A 24371-nucleotide genomic window follows, 5' to 3' on the forward strand; every position below is an offset into this window, starting at 1 on the left:
GAGGCCTCCCTCCACTCTGTAGTCCACAGAGACCACCGGCTTGGCCACGAAAAGAAAGAGAGAGGCCTCCCTCCACTCTGCAGTCCACAGAGACCACTGGCTTGGCCACGGAAAGAAAGAGAGAGGCCTCCCTCCACTCTGCAGTCCACAGAGACCATGGCTTGGCCACGGAAAGAAAGAGAGAGGCCTCCCTCCACTCTGCAGTCCACAGAGACCACTGAAAGAAAGAGAGAGGCCTCCCTCCACTCTGCAGTCCACAGAGACCACCGGCTTGGCCACGGAAAGAAAGAGAGAGGCCTCCCTCCACTCTGCAGTCCACAGAGGCCACGGCTTGGCCACGGAAAGAAAGAGAGAGGCCTCCCTCCACTCTGCAGTCCACAGAGACCACGGAAAGAAAGAGAGAGGCCTCCCTCCACTCTGCAGTCCACAGAGACCACGGAAAGAAAGAGAGAGGCCTCCCTCCACTCTGCAGTCCACAGAGTCCACGGCTCGGCCACACAAAAGGGAGGGAAAACGGACACTTTAATGGGTCTGCTCGTATCAAAACGTGTGGCTGCAGGAGTGTGCAGTAAAGTCTGGTTGGTCAGCTGACATAACCATTTCCTGTGGAACAGGAAGTGCTTTAAAGAGGAGATGAAAGCTTCAAGGTACCACAGCTGGCAGTCGTTTCGGTGGGCCAACCCAACACAGGTGTCCTACAACAACGGCAGTCTGGGTTTAGTGTGTAGGCAGACACATGTAAGAAGATCTGTATGCAAACAGATGACATAGAAAGAAATATCTAGGCTATGTATCTGTGAGAGAGAGAGAGAGAGAGAGAGAGGGAGAGAGAGAGAGAGAGGGAGAGAGAGAGAGGGAGAGAGAGGGAGAGAGAGAGAGAGAAAGAGAGAGGGAGAGAGAGAGAGAGAGAGAGGGAGAGAGGGAGAGAGAGAGAGAGAGAAAGAGAGAGGGAGAGAGAGAGAGGGAGAGAGAGAGAGAGAGAGAGAGAGAGATCCTCTTACATGGGCCTGCCTACACACTAAACCCAGACTGCCGCTGTTGTAGGACACCTGTGTTGGGTTGGCCCACCTAAACGACTGCCAGCTGTGTTACCTTGAAGCTTGTATCTCCTCGTTAAGCACTTCCTGTTCCACAGGCCTGATGGAAAACACTTCATGAGTTTTGAAATGTCATGTTATATTTTTCATTGGATATAACTCTTTGCATTGCTCCTGGAGGAAACGGGTACAAATGTATCTATATCCACAGTAAAACGAGTCCTATATCGACATAACCTGAAAGGCCGCTCAGCAAGGAAGAAGCCACTGCTCCAAAACCGCCATAAAAAGCCAGACTACGGTTTGTAACTGCACATGGGGACAAAGATCGTACTTTTTGGAGAAATGTTGTCTGGTCTGATGAAACAAAAATAGAACTGTTTGGCCATAATGACCATTGTTATGTTTGGAGGAAAAAGGGGGAGGCTTGCAAACCGAAGAACACCATCCCAACCGTGAAGCACGGGGGTGGCAGCATCATGTTGTGGGGGTGCTTTGCTGCAGGAGGGACTGGTGCACTTCACAAAATAGATGGCATCGTGAGGCAGGAAAATTATGTAAATATATTGAAGCAACATCTCAAGACATCGGTCAGGAAGTTAAAGCTTGGTCGCAAATGGGTCTTCCAAATGGACAATGACCCCAAGCATACTTCCAAAGTTGTGACAAAATGGCTTAAGGACAACAAAATCAAGGTATTGGAGTGGCCATCACAAAGCCCTGACCTCAATCCTATAGAACATTTGTGGGCAGAACTGAAAAAGCGTGTGCGAGCAAGGAGTGGTCAGAGGGCGGTCAAGTTACGCTAATACTGTATGCTACGCTACTACTGTATGCTACGCTACTACTGTATGCTGCTACTGTATGCTATGTTACTACTGTATGCTATGCTACTACTGTATGCTACCCTACTACTGTATGCTACGCTACTATTGTATGCTGCTACTGTATGCTATGTTACTACTGTATGCTATGCTACTACTGTATGCTACCCTACTACTGTATGTTACACTACTACTGTATGTTACACTACCACTATTCTCTACCCTACCACTATATTCTACGTTACTACTGTATGTTACGTTACTACTGTCCGAGGAGTTATGAACTTCAAAGGCAGACACATGGTGAATTTGGATCCTAGAGCTTGTTGGTGTAATGAGGATCAGTTTGTCTGCATACACAGTAGAAGTGGTACGTTGTGTGTAAACTAAGTACTCGGGACAGTAGGGTGAGTTGGTGTAATGAGGATCAGTTTGTCTGCATACACAGTAGAAGTGGTACGTTGTGTGTAAACTAAGTACTCGGGACAGTAGGGTGAGTTGGTGTAATGAGGATCAGTTTGTCTGCATACACAGTAGAAGTGGTACGTTGTGTGTAAACTAAGTACTCGGGACAGTAGGGTGAGTTGGTGTAATGAGGATCAGTTTGTCTGCATACACAGTAGAAGTGGTACGTTGTGTGTAAACTAAGTACTCGGGACAGTAGGGCGAGTTGGAGTCGTAGGACTACCTGGTAGCTCTCTGTCTGTCTGTGGCTCTTCTTGTTACATAAGTTGGATTTGGCCCCGCAAAAGTGGTCAGGCCTCCGACCGATGGAGGTCTGCACAGATGCCAACAGCCCCTGGCAGAGAAGACACTCCTCCCACTTCCAATGTTGATCATCTCAACTACAGACTCCTCCCACTTCCAATGTTGATCATCTCAACTACAGACTCCTCCCACTTCCAATGTTGATCATCTCAACTACAGACTCCTCCCACTTCCAATGTTGATCATCTCAACTACAGACTCCTCCCACTTCCAATGTTGATCATCTCAACTACTGACTCCTCCCACTTCCAATGTTGATCATCTCAACTACAGACTCCTCCCACTTCCAATGTTGATCATCTCAACTACAGACTCCTCCCACTTCCAATGTTGATCATCTCAACTACAGACTCCTCCCACTTCCAATCATCTCAACTACAGACTCCTCCCACTTCCAGTGTTGATCATCTCAACTACAGACTCCTCCCACTTCCAATGGCTTGTTGTCTAACAAAGACTGTTGGGATATGAACTCAGCTCCAACTCAGGGCCAAGGCTGTGCGTTGGGACACACACACACACACACTAGGGCCTTGAGCCCTTAAAAACAGTCTATGATGACAATGAACCAAGATGTGGCAGAACAAAATGACTAAAGAAAAGACAATGTTCTCCACATCTCTTGGGAGTTTTTATTTTTACAATTGTATTTAACCAGGTAGGCTAGTTGAGAACACCTTTATTTAACCAGGTAGGCTAGTTGAGAACACCTTTATTTAACCAGGTAGGCTAGTTGAGAACACCTTTATTTAACCAGGTAGGCCAGTTGAGAACACCTTTATTTAACCAGGTAGGCCAGTTGAGAACACCTTTATTTAACCAGGTAGGATAGTTGAGAACACCTTTATTTAACCAGGTAGGATAGTTGAGAACAAGTTCTCATTTACAACTGAGACCTGGCCAAGATAAAGCAAAGCAGTGCGACACAAACAACAACAACAGAGTTACACATGGAGTAAACAAACATACAGTCAATAACACAATAGAAGAAAGAAAGTCTACATACAGTGTGTGCAAATGGCGTGAGGAGGTAGACAATAAATAGGCCATAGTAGCAAAGTAATTACAATTTAGCAGATTAACACTGGAGTGATACAGTGGGGCAAAAAGGTATTTAGTCAGCCACCAATTGTGCAAGTTCTCCCACTTAAAAAGATGAGAGGCCTGTAATTTTCATCATAGGTACACTTCAACTATGACAGACAAAATTAGAAGAAAAAAATCCAGAAAATCACATTGTAGGATTTTTAATGAATTTATTTGCAAATTATGGTGGAAAATAAGTATATATTTTTTTTAATCCAAAACATTAACTTAGTCAGCTAAATCCACAGTACTATCACATGGACACAGCCCACTACTAGACCCAGTCCATCTCCACAGTACTATCACATGGACACAGCCCACTACTAGACCCAGTCCATCTCCACAGTACTATCACATGGACACAGCCCAATACTAGACCCAGTCCATCTCCACAGTACTATCACATGGACACAGCCCACTACTAGACCCAGTCCACTAGATCCAGTCCATCTCCATCCAGTCCACTAGACCCAGTCCATCCAGTCCACTAGACCCAGTCCATCTCCACAGTACTATCACATGGACACAGCCCACTACTAGACCCAGTCCATCTCCACAGTACTATCACATGGACACAGCCCACTACTAGACCCAGTCCACTAGACCCAGTCCATCTCCATCCAGTCCACTAGACCCAGTCCATCTCCACAGTACTATCACATGGACACAGCCCACTACTAGACCCAGTCCATCTCCACAGTACTATCACATGGACACAGCCCAATACTAGACCCAGTCCACTAGACCCAGTCCATCTCCATCCAGTCCACTAGACCCAGTCCATCTCCATCCAGTCCACTAGACCCAGTCCATCCTCAGTGTGTAAAGAGGCTACTGGCTTTAGGCACCTTCAGGTAAACATGAGGTTATTAACTTACCTAACTAGCTGCCTCTGACCATGAGGTTATTAACTTACCTAACTAGTTGCCCTCTGACCATGAGGTTATTAACTTACCTAACTAGCTGCCCTCTGACCATGAGGTTATTAACTTACCTAACTAGTTACCCTCTGACCATGAGGTTATTAACTTACCTAACTAGTTACCCTCTGACCATGAGGTTATTAACTTACCTAACTAGTTACCCTCTGACCATGAGGTTATTAACTTACCTAACTAGCTGCCCTCTGACCATGAGGTTATTAACTTACCTAACTAGCTGCCCTCTGACCATGAGGTTATTAACTTACCTAACTAGCTGCCCCCTGACCAAGAGGTTATTAACTTACCTAACTAGCTGCCCTCTGACCATGAGGTTATTAAGTTATATCTCCTCCATCTTGGCTCCAACATGGCTCTATCTCCTCCAATACTGTGTTCCTCCATCTTGTCTCCAACATGGCTCTATCTCTCCATGGCTCTCTATGTTAGTGGGTTTCTCCCTGTTGTCAGATCGTACTAGAGTAATCACTGTGTGTGTGTGGTGTATTGTGGTGGTGAAGGTGGTTCTTTCTGGTCCTCTCCTCACTGGCCCCGGAGCTTCAGGATGGTTTCCACAGCCTCCGCAAGGTTGTCCACATAGCCATCAGCTGTTACTGTGGGGTGCTTCTCATCACTGGGCCTACAGAGAGAGAGAGACAGAGAGAGAGAGAGAGAGAGAGACAGACAGACAAAGAGAGACATACAGAGAGACAGACAGACAGACAGACAGAGATAGAGAGAAAGAGGCTGAATGCAGTGGTGTGCAGCATTGAATATTGAGGAGGCCATACATGCCTTGTGTTAACTGTCTGTCAACAAATCACATTTTATTTGTCACATGCGCAGAATACAACAGGTGTAGACCTCACAGTGAAACAGCTTACTGTACAAGCCCTTAACCAACAGGTGTAGACCTCACAGTGAAACAGCTTACTATACAAGCCCTTAACCAACAGGTGTAGACCTCTCAGTGAAACAGCTTACTATACAAGCCCTTAACCAACAGGTGTAGACCTCACAGTGAAACAGCTTACTGTACAACACTTAACCCACAGGTGTAGACCTCACAGTGAAACAGCTTACTATACAAGCCCTTAACCAACAGGTGTAGACCTCACAGTGAAACAGCTTACTGTACAAGCCCTTAACCAACAGGTGTAGACCTCACAGTGAAACAGCTTACTGTACAAGCCCTTAACCAACAGGTGTAGACCTCACAGTGAAACAGCTTACTGTACAAGCCCTTAACCAACAGGTGTAGACCTCACAGTGAAACAGCTTACTGTACAAGCCCTTAACCAACAGGTGTAGACCTCACAGTGAAACAGCTTACTATACAAGCCCTTAACCAACAGGTGTAGACCTCACAGTGAAACAGCTCACTGTACAAGCCCTTAACCAACAGGTGTAGACCTCACAGTGAAACAGCTTACTGTACAAGCCCTTAACCAACAGGTGTAGACCTCACAGTGAAACAGCTTACTGTACAAGCCCTTAACCAACAGGTGTAGACCTCACAGTGAAACAGCTTACTGTACAAGCCCTTAACCAACAGGTGTAGACCTCACAGTGAAACAGCTTACTGTACAAGCCCTTAACCAACAGGTGTAGACCTCACAGTGAAACAGCTTACTGTACAAGCCCTTAACCAACAGGTGTAGACCTCACAGTGAAACAGCTTACTGTACAAGCCCTTAACCAACAGGTGTAGACCTCACAGTGAAACAGCTTACTGTACAAGCCCTTAACCAACAGGTGTAGACCTCACAGTGAAACAGCTTACTGTACAAGCCCTTAACCAACAGGTGTAGACCTCACAGTGAAACAGCTTACTGTACAAGCCCTTAACCAACAGGTGTAGACCTCACAGTGAAACAGCTTACTGTACAAGCCCTTAACCAACAGGTGTAGACCTCAGTGAAACAGCTTACTGTACAAGCCCTTAACCAACAGGTGTAGACCTCACAGTGAAACAGCTTACTGTACAAGCCCTTAACCAACAGGTGTAGTAGACCTCACAGTGAAACAGCTTACTGTACAGGCCCTTAACCAACAATGCTTTAAGAAGTTAAGAAGAAAAATGTATTAAGTAAAAAAATAAAAGTAACAAATAATTAAAGATCCGCAGTAAAATAACAATAGTTATGTGTGGAGTGTGGAGGCTATATACAGGGTATTACGGTACAGAGTCAATGTGGAGGCTATATACAGGGTATTACGGTACAGAGTCAATGTGGAGGCTATATACAGGGTATTACGGTACAGAGTCAGTGTGGAGGTTATATACAGGGGGTACCGGTACAGAGTCAATGTGGAGGCTATATACAGGGTATTACGGTACAGAGTCAATGTGGAGGCTATATACAGGGTATTACGGTACAGAGTCAATGTGGAGGCTATATACAGGGGGTACCGGTACAGAGTCAATGTGGAGGCTATATACAGGGGGTACCGGTACAGAGTCAATGTGGAGGCTATATACAGGGGGTACCGGTACAGAGTCAATGTGGAGGCTATATACAGGGGGTACCGGTACAGAGTCAATGTGGAGGCTATATACAGGGGGTACCGGTACAGAGTCAATGTGGAGGCTATATACAGGGGGTACCGGTACAGAGTCAATGTGGAGGCTATATACAGGGGGTACCGGTACAGAGTCAATGTGGAGGCTATATACAGGGGGTACCGGTACAGAGTCAATGTGGAGGCTATATACAGGGGGTACCGGTACAGAGTCAATGTGGAGGCTATATACAGGGGGTACCGGTACAGAGTCAATGTGGAGGCTATATACAGGGGGTACCGGTACAGAGTCAATGTGGAGGCTATATACAGGGGGTACCGGTACAGAGTCAATGTGGAGGCTATATACAGGGGGTACCGGTACAGAGTCAATGTGGAGGCTATATACAGGGGGTACCGGTACAGAGTCAATGTGGAGGCTATATACAGGGGGTACCGGTACAGAGTCAATGTGGAGGCTATATACAGGGGGTACTGGTACAGAGTCAATGTGGAGGCTATATACAGGGTATTACGGTACAGAGTCAATGTGGAGGCTATATACTGGGGGTACCGGTACAGAGTCAATGTGGAGGCTATATACAGGGAGTACCGGTACAGAGTCAATGTGGAGGCTATATACAGGGTATTACGGTACCGAGTCAATGTGGAGGCTATATACAGGGGGTACCGGTACAGAGTCAATGTGGAGGCTATATACAGGGTATTACGGTACCGAGTCAATGTGGAGGCTATATACTGGGGGTACCGGTACAGAGTCAATGTGGAGGCTATATACAGGGTATTACGGTACAGAGTCAATGTGGAGGCTATATACTGGGGGTACCGGTACAGAGTCAATGTGGAGGCTATATACAGGGTATTACGGTACCGAGTCAATGTGGAGGCTATATACAGGGTATTACGGTACAGAGTCAATGTGGAGGCTATATACTGGGGGTACCGGTACAGAGTCAATGTGGAGGCTATATACAGGGTATTACGGTACAGAGTCAATGTGGAGGCTATATACTGGGGGTACCGGTACAGAGTCAATGTGGAGGCTATATACAGGGGGTACCAGTACAGAGTCAATGTGGAAGCTATATACAGGGTATTACGGTACAGAGTCAATGTGGAGGCTATATACAGGGTATTACGGTACAGAGTCAATGTGGAGGCTATATACAGGGGGTACCGGTACAGAGTCAATGTGGAGGCTATATACAGGGGGTACCGGTACAGAGTCAATGTGGAGGCTATATACAGGGGGTACCGGTACAGAGTCAATGTGGAGGCTATATACAGGGGGTACTGGTACAGAGTCAATGTGGAGGCTATATAAAGGGTATTACGGTACAGAGTCAATGTGGAGGCTATATACAGGGGGTACCGGTACAGAGTCAATGTGGAGGCTATATACAGGGGGTACCGGTACAGAGTCAATGTGGAGGCTATATACAGGGAGTACCGGTACAGAGTCAATGTGGAGGCTATATACAGGGAGTACCGGTACAGAGTCAATGTGGAGGCTATATACAGGGTATTACGGTACCGAGTCAATGTGGAGGCTATATACAGGGGGTACCGGTACAGAGTCAATGTGGAGGCTATATACAGGGTATTACGGTACCGAGTCAATGTGGAGGCTATATACTGGGGGTACCGGTACAGAGTCAATGTGGAGGCTATATACAGGGTATTACGGTACAGAGTCAATGTGGAGGCTATATACTGGGGGTACCGGTACAGAGTCAATGTGGAGGCTATATACAGGGTATTACGGTACCGAGTCAATGTGGAGGCTATATACAGGGTATTACGGTACAGAGTCAATGTGGAGGCTATATACTGGGGGTACCGGTACAGAGTCAATGTGGAGGCTATATACAGGGTATTACGGTACAGAGTCAATGTGGAGGCTATATACTGGGGGTACCGGTACAGAGTCAATGTGGAGGCTATATACAGGGGGTACCAGTACAGAGTCAATGTGGAAGCTATATACAGGGTATTACGGTACAGAGTCAATGTGGAGGCTATATACAGGGTATTACGGTACAGAGTCAATGTGGAGGCTATATACAGGGTATTACGGTACAGAGTCAATGTGGAGGCTATATACAGGGTATTACGGTACAGAGTCAATGTGGAGGCTATATACAGGGGGTACCTAAAGCCTAGAGCCACACTGAGCTGAACACACACACACACGTCAAATGAAGAATTGGTTGCAAGAACCTCCATCTCTACTATGAGGATGGGTCCGTGTATCTGTTAAGGGGGGTGGGGGGGGGGGGTTTACACTTAGCTACCAAACATTCCATCCCCACAATAAAATGTTCTCCGACAACAAGCAAGCATTTATCATCACCGGGAGAAAGACAACAAAAAAAGCATATTTTTTTATTCCATTTATAATCTTATGACCATAAACATGGCCTTTATTTCCTAATCGGCTTTGGTATCACGATTCCATAACCCCAAAGGAGGACGAGGAGAAGGTCATAAACAGGGTCATTACTATCACATCTGGCTGGAGATATCAATAAGTGCCTTTCATCTTCCTCCGTGTTCTCCCTCAGTAGGGTACAATACAGGCATGTGAAGCAGGCAGCCATATTGGAAGGTCTGGTAAACAGATTTAGGATGTTATAGCAGCCATATTGGAAGGTCTGGGTAACAGATTTAGGATGTTATAGCAGCCATATTGGAAGGTCTGGTTAACAGATTTAGGATGTTATAGCAGCCATATTGGAAGGTCTGGTAAACAGATTTAGGATGTTATAGCAGCCATATTGGAAGGTCTGGTTAACAGATTTAGGATGTTATAGCAGCCATATTGGAAGGTCTGGTTAACAGATTTAGGATGTTATAGCAGCCATATTGGAAGGTCTGGTTAACAGATTTAGGATGTTATAGCAGCCATATTGGAAGGTCTGGTTAACAGATTTAGGAGGTTATAGCAGCCATATTGGAAGGTCTGGTTAACAGATTTAGGATGTTATAGCAGCCATATTGGAAGGTCTGGTTAACAGATTTAGGAGGTTATAGCAGCCATATTGGAAGGTCTGGTTAACAGATTTAGGATGTTATAGCAGCCATATTGGAAGGTCTGGTAACAGATTTAGGAGGTTATAGAACCAATATTGGAAGGTCTGGTTAACAGATTTAGGATGTTATAGCAGCCATATTGGAAGGTCTGGTTAACAGATTTTAGGTGTTATAGCAGCCATATTGGAAGGTCTAGTTAACAGATTTAGGATGTTACAGCAGCCATATTGGAAGGTCTGGTTAACAGATTTAGGATGTTATAGCAGCCATATTGGAAGGTCTGGTTAACAGATTGTAGGTGTTATAAGCAGACATATTGGAAGGCCTGGTGGGAACTACACAGGAGGCCTGAGACAGAGCATTGACAGAGCAGCGCCTGATTGCCTTGGTCTAGTCCCAAATGACACCCTATCCCCTACATAGTGCACTACTACTTTTGAACTACGAAAGGTAACAGGGTTCCATTTGGACCGTAACCTTGGAGACAGCCAGCTGTGTTTTCCCACATCTCGCTGTGGTTTATGGCTCTCCACAGAGTTTACGGGGTCATGCAAGGCTAAACGAGGTTAAACAAGGCTAAATCTCACGTCTCACACTCACAATGTGAAAGTAGCAGATAGTGTTTGTGTGAGGCTGAACGAGCCATCTGCACATCAGTTACATGACACACACACACACACACACACGGCCCCCTTTGGCTCAGATCAGTGCCAATTTGTCACCGTGTGTGTGTGTGTGTGTGTATATATATACAGTGCCTTGCGAAAGTATTCGGCCCCCTTGAACTTTTGCCACATTTCAGGCTTCAAACATAAAGATATAAAACTGTATTTTTTTGTGAAGAATCAACAACAAGTGGGACACAATCATTAAGTGGAACAACATTTATTGGATATTTCAAACTTTTTTAACAAATCAAAAACTGAAAAATTGGGCGTGCAAAATTATTCAGCCCCTTTACTTTCAGTGCAGCAAACTCTCTCCAGAAGTTCAGTGAGGATCTCTGAATGATCCAATGTTGACCTAAATGACTAATGATGATAAATACAATCCACCAGTGTGTAATCAAGTCTCCGTATAAATGCACCTGCACTGTGATAGTCTCAGAGGTCCGTTAAAAGCGCAGAGAGCATCATGAAGAACAAGGAACACACCAGGCAGGTCCGAGATACTGTTGTGAAGAAGTTTAAAGCCGGATTTGGATACAAAAAGATTTCCCAAGCTTTAAACATCCCAAGGAGCACTGTGCAAGCGATAATATTGAAATGGAAGGAGTATCAGACCACTGCAAATCTACCAAGACCTGGTCGTCCCTCTAAACTTTCAGCTCATCCAAGGAGAAGACTGATCAGAGATGCAGCCAAGAGGCCCATGATCACTCTGGATGAACTGCAGAGATCTACAGCTGAGGTGGGAGACTCTGTCCATAGGACAACAATCAGTCGTATATTGCACAAATCTGGCCTTTATGGAAGAGTGGCAAGAAGAAAGCCATTTCTTAAAGATATCCATAAAAAGTGTCGTTTAATGTTTGCCACTAGCCACCTGGGAGACACACCAAACATGTGGAAGAAGGTGCTCTGGTCAGATGAAACCAAAATTAAACTTTTTGGCAACAATGCAAAACGTTATGTTTGGCGTAAAAGCAACACAGCTCATCACCCTGAACACACCATCCCCACTGTCAAACATGGTGGTGGCAGCATCATGGTTTGGGCCTGCTTTTCTTCAGCAGGGACAGGGAAGATGGTTAAAATTGATGGGAAGATGGATGGAGCCAAATACAGGACCATTCTGGAAGAAAACCTGATGGAGTCTGCAAAAGACCTGAGACTGGGACGGAGATTTGTCTTCCAACAAGACAATGATCCAAAACATAAAGCAAAATCTACAATGGAATGGTTCAAAAATAAACATATCCAGGTGTTAGAATGGCCAAGTCAAAGTCCAGACCTGAATCCAATCGAGAATCTGTAGAAAGAACTGAAAACTGCTGTTCACAAATGCTCTCCATCCAACCTCACTTAGCTCGAGCTGTTTTGCAAGGAGGAATGGGAAAAAATGTCAGTCTCTCGATGTGCAAAACTGATAGAGACATACCCCAAGCGATTTACAGCTGTAATCGCAGCAAAAGGTGGCGCTACAAAGTATTAACTTAAGGCGGCTGAATAATTTTGCACGCCCAATTTTTCAGTTTTTGATATGTTAAAAAAGTTTGAAATATCCAATAAATGTCGTTCCACTTCATGATTGTGTCCCACTTGTTGTTGATTCTTCACAAAAAAATACAGTTTTATATCTTTATGTTTGAAGCCTGAAATGTGGCAAAAGGTCGCAAAGTTCAAGGGGGCCGAATACTTTCGCAAGGCACTGTATATACACTACCGTTTAAAAGTTTGGGGTCATTTAGAAAAGTCCTTGTTTTTTAAAGAAAAGCTTTTTTTCTGTCCATTAAAATAACATCAAATTGATCAGAAATACAGTGTAGACATTGTTCATGTTGTAAATGACTAATGTAGCTGGAAACGGCTGATTGTTAATGGAATATCTACATAGACGTACAGAGGCCCATTATCAGCAACCATCACTCCTGTGTTCCAATGGCACGTTGTGTTAGCTAATCCAAGTTTATCATTTTAAAAGGCTAATTGATCATTAGAAAACCCTTTTGCAATTATATTAGCACATCTGAAAACTGTTGTACTGATTAAAGAAGCAATACAACTGGCCTTCTTTAGACTAGTTGAGTATCTGGAGCATCAGCATTTGTGGGTTCGATTACAGGCTCAAAAATGGCCAGAAGCAAATACCTTTCTTCTGAAACTCGTCAGTATCTTCTTGTTCTGAGAAATGAAGGCTATTCCATGTGAGAAATTGCCAAGAAACTGAAGATCTCGTACAACGCTGTGTCCTACTCCCTTCACAGAACAGCACAAACTGGCTCTAACCAGAATAGAAAGAGGAGTGGGCGGCCCCGGTGCACAACTGAGCAAGAGGACAAGTACATTATAGTGTCTCGTGTTGTGTGGCTGACTGTCCCGGGGTCCTATGTTGTGTGGCTGACTGTCCTGGGGTCCTGTGTTGTGTGGCTGACTGTCCTGTGTTGTGTGGCTGACTGTCCTGTGTTGTGTGGCTGACTGTCCTGGGGTCCTGTGTTGTGTGGCTGACTGTCCTGTGTTGTGTGGCTGACTGTCCCGGGGTCCTATGTTGTGTGGCTGACTGTCCTGGGGTCCTGTGTTGTGTGGCTGACTGTCCTGTGTTGTGTGGCTGACTGTCCTGTGTTGTGTGGCTGACTGTCCTGGGGTCCTGTGTTGTGTGGCTGACTGTCCTGTGTTGTGTGGCTGACTGTCCCGGGGTCCTGTGTAGTGTGGCTGACTGTCCCGGGGTCCTGTGTAGTGTGGCTGACTGTCCCGGGGTCCTGTGTTGTGTGGCTGACTGTCCCGGGGTCCTGTGTTGTGTGGCTGACTGCCCCGGGGTCCTGTGTTGTGTGGCTGACTGTCCTGGGGTCCTGTGTTGTGTGGCTGACTGTCCTGGGGTCCTGTGTTGTGTGGCTGACTGTCCTGGGGTCCTGTGTTGTGTGGCTGACTGCCCCGGGGTCCTGTGTTGTGTGGCTGACTGCCCCGGGGTCCTGTGTTGTGTGGCTGACTGTCCTGGGGTCCTGTGTTGTGTGGCTGACTGCCCCGGGGTCCTGTGTTGTGTGGCTGACTGCCCCGGGGTCCTGTGTTGTGTGGCTGACTGTCCTGGGGTCCTGTGTTGTACAGTACCAGTGAAAAGTCTGGACACACCCACTCAAGGGTTTTTCTTTATTTTTACTATTTTCTACATTGTAGAATAACAGTGAAGACATCACAACTATGAAATAACACATATGGAATCATGTAGGAGCCAAAAAAAGTGTTAAACAAATCAAAATAAATGTTATATTCTTGAAAGTAGCCAACCTTTGCCTCGATGACAGCTTTGCACTCTTCCATACGTGTTATTTCATAGTGTTGATGTCTTCACTAGTCAGACTACAGACTAATACAGAGAGTATGGATGGGATTGGGGCAGAGCTGCATTTACACATTTGGATAACATGAAGATATTTTCAGCATATTCTTAATGAAATAAACAAATCTTTAAATGGTCAGTTTCACAGACAGAGTAAGCCTTTGGACCAAGAAGTTCTCAATCGGGACTCTCCATCGAAAATAGTGTTTTTAGTCCTTAGATTGAGATGTTGTGTAGGACCGCCCCCTTGTGGTCGTTGATGGGACAGTTGGTTTCTGCCTGCGTTCATTTCAACGATGTGAAGCCAAACATACGGACGTCAACATACATAAACAAACACCTACCTGTATTTTCCTGTCCTCACTTGGACCCCCTTCATTCCACAGTGTTGGGCCCCGCCCACATCATTCACCAGATCGTCACCAATCATCAGAGTCTGACAGGAGGAGAGAGAAAGGAGAGAGAGAGAGAGAAAGGAGAGAGAAATGAGAGAGACAGAAAGGAGAGAGAAATGAGAGAGACAGAAAGGAGAGAGAAATGAGAGAGACAGAAAGGAGAGAGAAATGAGAGAGACAGAAAGGAGAGAGAAATGAGAGAGACAGAAAGGAGAGAGAAATGAGAGAGACAGAAAGGAGAGAGAAATGAGAGAGACAGAAAGGAGAGAGAAATGAGAGAGACAGAAAGAGAGCAGGAGGATTGCTCAGAATCCTTTTTAACTGAATGTGTGTGCTGGATTTAGTTTTTAAACCTACCTGGTGTGACTGAACCCCCATGTCATCTAGAACTTTCTGAAAGAACATGGGGTCTGGCTTCCCGATGACCTCAGCTTCTACATCACAGGCATACTGATGGAGAGAAACACAACGACCTCAGCTTCTACATCACAGGCATACTGATGGAGAGAAACACAACGACCTCAGCTTCTACATCACAGGCATACTGATGGAGAGAAACACAACGACCTCAGAATCTACATCACAGGCATACTGATGGAGAGAAACACAACGACCTCAGCTTCTACATCACAGGCATACAGATGGAGAGAAACACAACCACCTCAGCTTCTACATCACAGGCATACTGATGGAGAGAAACAACGACGACCTCAGCTTCTACATCACAGGCATACTGATGGAGAGAAACAACGACGACCTCAGCTTCTACATCACAGGCATACTGATGGAGAGAAACACAACGACCCCTCAGCTTCTACATCACAGGCATACTGATGGAGAGAAACAACGACGACCTCAGCTTCTACATCACAGGCATACTGATGGAGAGAAACACAACGACCTCAGCTTCTACATCACAGGCATACAGATGGAGAGAAACACAACGACCCCTCAGCTTCTACATCACAGGCATACTGATGGAGAGAAACAACGACGACCTCAGCTTCTACATCACAGGCATACTGATGGAGAGAAACACAACGACCTCAGCTTCTACATCACAGGCATACTGATGGAGAGAAACACAACGACCTCAGCTTCTACATCACAGGCATACTGATGGAGAGAAACACAACGACCTCAGCTTCTACATCACAGGCATACTGATGGAGAGAAACACAACGACCTCAGCTTCTACATCACAGGCATACTGATGGAGAGAAACAACGACGACCTCAGCTTCTACATCACAGGCATACTGATGGAGAGAAACAACGACGACCTCAGCTTCTACATCACAGGCATACTGATGGAGAGAAACACAACGACCTCAGCTTCTACATCACAGGCATACTGATGGAGAGAAACAACGACGACCTCAGCTTCTACATCACAGGCATACTGATGGAGAGAAACACAACGACCTCAGCTTCTACATCACAGGCATACTGATGGAGAGAAACAACGACGACCTCAGCTTCTACATCACAGGCATACTGATGGAGAGAAACACAACGACCTCAGCTTCTACATCACAGGCATACTGATGGAGAGAAACACAACGACCTCAGCTTCTACATCCCAGGCATACTGATGGAGAGAAACAACGACGACCTCAGCTTCTACATCACAGGCATACTGATGGAGAGAAACACAACGACCTCAGCTTCTTCATCACAGGCATACTGATGGAGAGAAACACAACGACCTCAGCTTCTACATCACAGGCATACTGATGGAGAGAAACACAACGACCTCAGCTTCTACATCACAGGCATACTGATGGAGAGAAACAACGACCTCAGCTTCTACATCCCAGGCATACTGATGGAGAGAAACACAACGACCTCAGCTTCTACATCACAGGCATACTGATGGAGAGAAACACAACGACCCCTCAGCTTCTACGTCACAGGCATACTGATGGAGAGAAACACAACGACCCCTCAGCTTCTACATCACAGGCATACTGATGGAGAGAAACACAACGACCTCAGCTTCTACATCACAGGCATACTGATGGAGAGAAACACAACGACCCCTCAGCTTCTACATCACAGGCATACTGATGGAGAGAAACACAACGACCCCTCAGCTTCTACATCACAGGCATACTGATGGAGAGAAACAACGACGACCTCAGCTTCTACATCACAGGCATACTGATGGAGAGAAACACAACGACCTCAGCTTCTACATCACAGGCATACTGATGGAGAGAAACAACGACGACCTCAGCTTCTACATCACAGGCATACTGATGGAGAGAAACAACGACCTCAGCTTCTACATCACAGGCATACTGATGGAGAGAAACACAACGACCTCAGCTTCTACATCACAGGCAAACTGATGGAGAGAAACACAACGACCCCTCAGCTTCTACATCACAGGCATACTGATGGAGAGAAACACAACGACCCCTCAGCTTCTACATCACAGGCATACTGATGGAGAGAAACACAACGACCTCAGCTTCTACATCACAGGCATACTGATGGAGAGAAACAACGACCTCAGCTTCTACATCACAGGCATACTGATGGAGAGAAACACAACGACCTCAGCTTCTACATCACAGGCATACTGATGGAGAGAAACACAACGACCCCTCAGCTTCTACATCACAGGCAAACTGATGGAGAGAAACACAACGACCTCAGCTTCTACATCACAGGCATACTGATGGAGAGAAACACAACGACCCCTCAGCTTCTACATCACAGGCATACTGATGGAGAGAAACACAATGACCCCTCAGCTTCTACATCACAGGCATACTGATGGAGAGAAACACAACGACCTCAGCTTCTACATCACAGGCATACTGATGGAGAGAAACACAACGACCCCTCAGCTTCTACATCACAGGCATACTGATGGAGAGAAACAACGACCTCAGCTTCTACATCACAGGCATACTGATGGAGAGAAACAACGACGACCTCAGCTTCTACATCACAGGCATACTGATGGAGAGAAACAACGACGACCTCAGCTTCTACATCACAGGCATACTGATGGAGAGAAACACAACGACCTCAGCTTCTACATCACAGGCATACTGATGGAGAGAAACAACGACGACCTCAGCTTCTACATCACAGGCATACTGATGGAGAGAAACACAACGACCCCTCAGCTTCTACATCACAGGCATACTGATGGAGAGAAACAACGACGACCGTTGAAACAGAGATGACTGAGTTCCCACAAAGGTCTGGGGGAGATATCAACGTGCTTTGACTTAAACAAATAAAATGTTTTTAAAAGTAGGTGAGTTTGACTTTTTTAAATATATAAATATTTATTTTATACGCTCATCTGTTACTGTCACTTTGTCATATTGTTTTCTAATATCTTTTCATTTTTATTTTGAATGTTAATAATTGTAAAATGCAAAAAATAAAATATATATATTTTTTAAACTCACCCACTGTGTGTGTAGCGTAATATCACCCACCTCCAATGCCTTCATGTAAACCCCAACATCCAGGTTCAGGCCTTCATCCTCTTTGTAGTACTTCCTGTAAAGATCACACAGTGGACCTCAGGGTTAAAGTAGAGCTGTAGGTCACTTCCTGTAAAGATCACACAGTGGACCTCAGGGTTAAAGTAGAGGTCACTTCCTATAAAGATCACACAGTGGACCTCAGGGTTAAAGTAGAGCTGTAGGTCACTTCCTGTAAAGATCACACAGTGGACCTCAGGGTTAAAGTAGAGCTGTAGGTCACTTCCTATAAAGATCACACAGTGGACCTCAGGGTTAAAGTAGAGCTGTAGGTAACTTCCTATAAAGATCACACAGTGGACCTCAGGGTTAAAGTAGAGGTCACTTCCTATAAAGATCACACAATGGACCTCAGGGTTAAAGTGGAGCTGTAGGTCACTTCCTATAAAGATCACACAGTGGACCTCAGGGTTAAAGTAGAGGTCACTTCCTATAAAGATCACACAGTGGACCTCAGGGTTAAAGTAGAGCTGTAGGTCACTTCCTATAAAGATCACACAGTGGACCTCAGGGTTAAAGTAGAGGTCACTTCCTATAAAGATCACACAGTGGACCTCAGGGTTAAAGTAGAGCTGTAGGTCACTTCCTGTAAAGATCACACAGTGGACCTCAGGGTTAAAGTAGAGCTGTAGGTAACTTCCTATAAAGATCACACAGTGGACCTCAGGGTTAAAGTAGAGGTAACTTCCTGTAAAGATCACACAGTGGACCTCAGGGTTAAAGTAGAGCTGTAGGTCACTTCCTATAAAGATCACACAGTGGACCTCAGGGTTAAAGTAGAGCTGTAGGTCACTTCCTGTAAAGATCACACAGTGGACCTCAGGGTTAAAGTAGAGCTGTAGGTAACTTCCTATAAAGATCACACAGTGGACCTCAGGGTTAAAGTAGAGGTAACTTCCTGTAAAGATCACACAGTGGACCTCAGGGTTAAAGTAGAGCTGTAGGTCACTTCCTATAAAGATCACACAGTGGACCTCAGGGTTAAAGTAGAGCTGTAGGTCACTTCCTATAAAGATCACACAGTGGACCTCAGGGTTACAGTAGAGCTGTAGGTAACTTCCTATAAAGATCACACAGTGGACCTCAGGGTTAAAGTAGAGGTAACTTCCTATAAAGATCACACAGTGGACCTCAGGGTTAAAGTAGAGGTAACTTCCTGTAAAGATCACACAGTGGACCTCAGGGTTAAAGTAGAGCTGTAGGTCACTTCCTGTAAAGATCACACAGTGGACCTCAGGGTTAAAGTAGAGCTGTAGGTCACTTCCTATAAAGATCACACAGTGGACCTCAGGGTTAAAGTAGAGGTCACTTCCTATAAAGATCACACAGTGGACCTCAGGGTTAAAGTAGAGCTGTAGGTCACTTCCTGTAAAGATCACACAGTGGACCTCAGGGTTAAAGTAGAGCTGTAGGTAACTTCCTATAAAGATCACACAGTGGACCTCAGGGTTAAAGTAGAGGTAACTTCCTGTAAAGATCACACAGTGGACCTCAGGGTTAAAGTAGAGCTGTAGGTCACTTCCTATAAAGATCACACAGTGGACCTCAGGGTTAAAGTAGAGCTGTAGGTCACTTCCTGTAAAGATCACACAGTGGACCTCAGGGTTAAAGTAGAGCTGTAGGTAACTTCCTATAAAGATCACACAGTGGACCTCAGGGTTAAAGTAGAGGTAACTTCCTGTAAAGATCACACAGTGGACCTCAGGGTTAAAGTAGAGCTGTAGGTCACTTCCTATAAAGATCACACAGTGGACCTCAGGGTTAAAGTAGAGCTGTAGGTAACTTCCTGTAAAGATCACACAGTGGACCTCAGGGTTAAAGTAGAGCTGTAGGTCACTTCCTGTAAAGATCACACAGTGGACCTCAGGGTTAAAGTAGAGGTAACTTCCTGTAAAGATCACACAGTGGACCTCAGGGTTAAAGTAGAGCTGTAGGTCACTTCCTATAAAGATCACACAGTGGACCTCAGGGTTAAAGTAGAGCTGTAGGTAACTTCCTGTAAAGATCACACAGTGGACCTCAGGGTTAAAGTAGAGCTGTAGGTCACTTCCTGTAAAGATCACACAGTGGACCTCAGGGTTAAAGTAGAGCTGAAGGAATATCCTTCTGAATAAATCAGGCCTTTATTACTGGGTTGTTACTACACGATAATAACATTATTATCCAAGAAAAAAGTGAGTGAGTGAGTGAGTGAGTGAGTGAGATCACACCTACCCTCTGCCCAGAGAGAACAGTACTGGTTTCTCCAGCCCTATGAGAACTCTGAAGGCATCGTTGAGGTTCTGGTAGGAGAACTTCTCTGCTGCGTCTCCTATGACAACACAGTTTGGGTTGGCCTTTTCAACACTGTCAAACTCAGGGACAACACCTGCAACGAACCAAACAAACACGGTATACATGATCACTTTGTATAGAAATAGACACATTTAAATAAATAAAAAAACTCTATTGTCCATTAAGTAACACAGAATGGAAAATTGTCTTGGGTGCTCTGGTTTACATTAAAGGGAGAACAGACATAAAAACACAGACATTGAGCATTTCCATGTCAGATCAGCAACTTATTTAGGATCTCTCAGTGATTTATCCAGAGGAAAAGGGACTGGTTTTGGCCCGTCATTGTAAATAAGAATTTGTTCTTAAAACTGTCTTGCCTAGTTAAATAAAAAGTTAGATTAAAAAAATATATATCATTATTAACATGATTAATCAATACCATCATAGACCAGCAAGTGGGGTCGTAACCCCCTCTCCTTCAGGACAGCCACGGCAGCCGGGGCTGGAGAGAACACCTCAGACACACAGATATCAAAGCCCATCCTCTGCAGCTTGGCTACAAACACCTCCCGTGTGGCCTGGGTCTCGTTGGTACAGAAACGCACCTGCAGGTCCGAGGCCTTTAGCCTGCATGGAGAAAGCTTTTTTGGACATAATCCATTTTTAACATTTAACATTCGAGTCATTTGGGCAGATGTTGTTATCCAGAGCGATCTACAGTAAAGTGTATTCATCATAAATTAGCTAGGTGAGACGACCGCAAATCTCAAGTCATAGTCAGGAAGTGTACCTCAATGTAGTCAGGAAGTGTTCCTCAATGTAGTCAGGGAGTGTTCCTCAATGTAGTCAGGGAGTGTCCCTCAATGTAGTCAGGAAGTGTTCCTCAATGTAGTCAGGAAGTGTTCCTCAATGTAGTCAGGAAGTGTTCCTCAATGTAGTCAGGAAGTGTTCCTCAATGTAGTCAGGGAGTGTTCCTCAATGTAGTCAGGGAGTGTCCCTCAATGTAGTCAGGGAGTGTCCCTCAATGTAGTCAGGGAGTGTTCCTCAATGTAGTCAGGGAGTGTTCCTCAATGTAGTCAGGGAGTGTTCCTCAATGTAGTGTTCCTCAATGTAGTCAGGAAGTGTCCCTCAACGTAGTCAGGAAATGTCCCTCAACGTAGTCAGGAAATGTCCCTCAATGTAGTCAGGAAGTGTTCCTCAATGTAGTCAGGAAGTGTATGAAAAGACAAGTCGAGTGTACATTCATTATTATTATGTTTTTGCGTTATGGGATTTAAATCAAGACATTTTGATAACCTCATTGACCAAACACTTCCTTATATGCGCTATGCAAAGTTATCCAGGGGAAGAGGTTTGATTACCATGGGGTTGTAGTTCTTCCGTTTTAAATCAAGGATACTATTTCTCCATGTACCCGCTGGTAGTAAGTCCAGGTGAGTTTTCTGTTCTAATAGGAGGTTGATATTATAACCTTGGTTAGACTCAGAACAGATACATTACTAATAGGAGGTTGACATTATAACCTTGGTTAGACTACAGAACAGATACATTACTAATAGGGTTGATTTTATAACCTTGGTTAGACTACAGAACAGATACATTACTAATAGGGTTGATATTATAACCTTGGTTAGACTACAGAACAGATACATTACTAATAGGAGGTTGATATTATAACCTTGGTTAGACTACAGAACAGATACATTACTAATAGGAGGTTGACATTATAACCTTGGTTAGACTCAGAACAGATACATTACTAATAGGGTTGATATTATAACCTTGGTTAGACTACAGAACAGATACATTACTAATAGGAGGTTGATATTATAACCTTGGTTAGACTACAGAACAGATACATTACTAATAGGAGGTTGATATTATAACCTTGGTTAGACTACAGAACAGATACATTACTAATAGGAGGTTGACATTATAACCTTGGTTAGACTACAGAACAGATACATTACTAATAGGGTTGACATTATAACCTTGGTTAGACTACAGAACAGATACATTACTAATAGGAGGTTGATATTATAACCTTGGTTAGACTACAGAACAGATACATTACTAATAGGAGGTTGATATTATAACCTTGGTTAGACTACAGAACAGATACATTACTAATAGGGTTGATATTATAACCTTGGTTAGACTACAGAACAGATACATTACTAATAGGGTTGATATTATAACCTTGGTTAGACTACAGAACAGATACATTACTAATAGGAGGTTGATATTATAACCTTGGTTAGACTACAGAACAGATACATTACTAATAGGGTTGATATTATAACCTTGGTTAGACTGCAGAACAGATACATTACTAATAGGGTTGATATTATAACCTTGGTTAGACTACAGAACAGATACATTACTAATAGGGTTGATATTATAACCTTGGTTAGACTACAGAACAGATACATTACTAATAGGGTTGATATTATAACCTTGGTTAGACTACAGAACAGATACATTACTAATAGGGTTGATATTATAACCTTGGTTAGACTACAGAACAGATACATTACTAATAGGAGGTTGATATTATAACCTTGGTTAGACTACAGAACAGATACATTACTAATAGGGTTGATATTATAACCTTGGTTAGACTACAGAACAGATACATTACTAATAGGAGGTTGATATTATAACCTTGGTTAGACTACAGAACAGATACATTACTAATAGGAGGTTGACATTATAACCTTGGTTAGACTACAGAACAGATACATTACTAATAGGAGGTTGATATTATAACCTTGGTTAGACTGCAGAACAGATACAGTGAAACCACATGTCCTACCATGTCCTACCTAGTCCTACATGTCCTACCATGTCCTACCATGTCCTACCTAGTGAAACCACATGTCCTAAACATGTCCTACCATGTCCTACCATGTCCTACCTAGTGAAACCACATGTCCTAAACAACCCCAGAAGAGAAATAGAAACAAACCCAATCATTAGGATACAATGAACCTCTGCATGTCTCGTCCCGAAAGGACATTCAACTGATCTGCACGTTTACACATTACATTTATTTTTGTATGTTACTGGGATTGTAGAAATAATGTATTCAAGTGCATCAGTGAGTGACAGCTCTGAAGCAATCTTGCCACCACACCCCCTTATCAGTTTCGTTTGACATTAGGTTAGACAGCAGACTGACCCCGCTAAAAAAACAGACTCACCTGAGACTAACCCATTCCATAGTTAAACAACATTCAGAACCGAACTTAAGACGTGTAAATGAAGTGTCATATAGCTGTTGTGGAGCTGTAATAGAGATTCCTGTTTCTACGGTATATCATGTGCGTTCTGCTACTACATTTCAATATGAACGAATCTAAAGGCTAAATCGTTGTAGTACCATCGTTGCTGATGTGTAAAACCTCACTTTGCTCACTGCTTCTACCTATGGAGACAGTCATATAAAACGCCACACGTCTAAAGACTATGAATGTAATCTTTCCAACAGGTGTCGACCATACCGAAAAGGAGTGAAAACACGAGAGTTGACTAGGAACCGATGAGTTCAATCTCAAACCAGAACAACCACACGGCCGCTTCACTGCTGGCTGCCGATCGGTAATAGATTTGCCCCGGTAATAAATTATTATTATTTGCATATTTAGAACATGCAAAATTTCTATCTGAAGGAGTCTCGCTAATAATATGTTTCCACCCGGACCCACTGTCCCGAAACAGTGTCCGTCCTCTGAATGCCACTGGGCATAGCTCGACGTCTACCTAGTAGCTTACCTAACTAACCTCCTCACCTTTTCACCGCTTCTACGGAGCCTGGAATTGGTGTGCCGCCGTCTTCTCCAGCATCATATAACACGCCGCACATGTCTAAAATCACACCTTTCAGACTTTTGACGGAATCTTCCCAGCTGGTAGCTGCCATGACGAAAAAGTGACAGTAAAAAGAGCTGATTCTTCTTCTTCTGGATCGCATCCAACGTTTAGCTGCGTACACCGCCACCTAC

General features: G+C 44.4%; 1 protein-coding gene and 1 long non-coding RNA gene across 31 annotated transcripts; both read right to left on the reverse strand.

Annotated features, from left to right (window-relative positions):
- Window positions 1–3871: 3871 nt before the first annotated feature.
- LOC110516312 (phospholysine phosphohistidine inorganic pyrophosphate phosphatase) lies at window positions 3872–24371 on the reverse strand. Of its 30 annotated transcripts, none has more exons than XR_016493820.1 (9): window positions 24159–24340; window positions 20807–20994; window positions 20305–20458; window positions 18043–18106; window positions 14937–15029; window positions 14529–14620; window positions 4443–5275; window positions 4345–4407; window positions 3872–4266 (listed from the first exon to the last, which is right to left on the reverse strand). XR_016493820.1 is itself a non-coding variant. In XM_090228914.1 (7 exons), the coding sequence occupies exons 1-7, from the start codon at window positions 24338–24340 to the stop codon at window positions 5179–5181; spliced, it is 870 nt and encodes a 289-aa protein (XP_090085040.1). In that variant the 5' UTR covers window positions 24341–24371; the 3' UTR covers window positions 3872–5178. The 30 variants fall into 30 exon arrangements, 5 of the variants coding, with proteins under 5 accessions (XP_090085040.1, XP_090085041.1, XP_090085043.1 ...); XR_016493818.1 differs by adding an exon at window positions 4316–4329 and having other exon boundaries at window positions 4394–5275; XR_016493819.1 differs by having other exon boundaries at window positions 4345–4358; window positions 4394–5275.
- On the reverse strand, window positions 21624–24152 carry LOC149970057 (uncharacterized). The gene is made up of 2 exons (XR_016493825.1): window positions 21993–24152; window positions 21624–21838 (listed from the first exon to the last, which is right to left on the reverse strand). It is a non-coding gene; the product is annotated as an uncharacterized LOC149970057 (long non-coding RNA).

Source organism: Oncorhynchus mykiss, unplaced genomic scaffold (assembly GCF_057628025.1).
Source record: "Oncorhynchus mykiss isolate SJ-2025 unplaced genomic scaffold, ASM5762802v1 scaffold103, whole genome shotgun sequence".
Taxonomy (NCBI): domain Eukaryota; kingdom Metazoa; phylum Chordata; class Actinopteri; order Salmoniformes; family Salmonidae; genus Oncorhynchus; species Oncorhynchus mykiss.

Excerpts from the sequence above, each read along its gene's own strand:
- LOC110516312 (XM_090228914.1), bottom strand. The coding sequence starts at position 24,340 with ATGCGATCCAGAAGAAGAAGAATCAGCTCTTTTTACTGTCACTTTTTC. Across the intron at positions 18,107-20,304 it reads CTGTTCTCTCTGGGCAGAGG|GAAGTACTACAAAGAGGATG; the intron begins GTAGGTGTGATC and ends TGATCTTTACAG. Across the intron at positions 14,621-14,936 it reads TGGGGGTTCAGTCACACCAG|ACTCTGATGATTGGTGACGA; the intron begins GTAGGTTTAAAA and ends TCCTCCTGTCAG.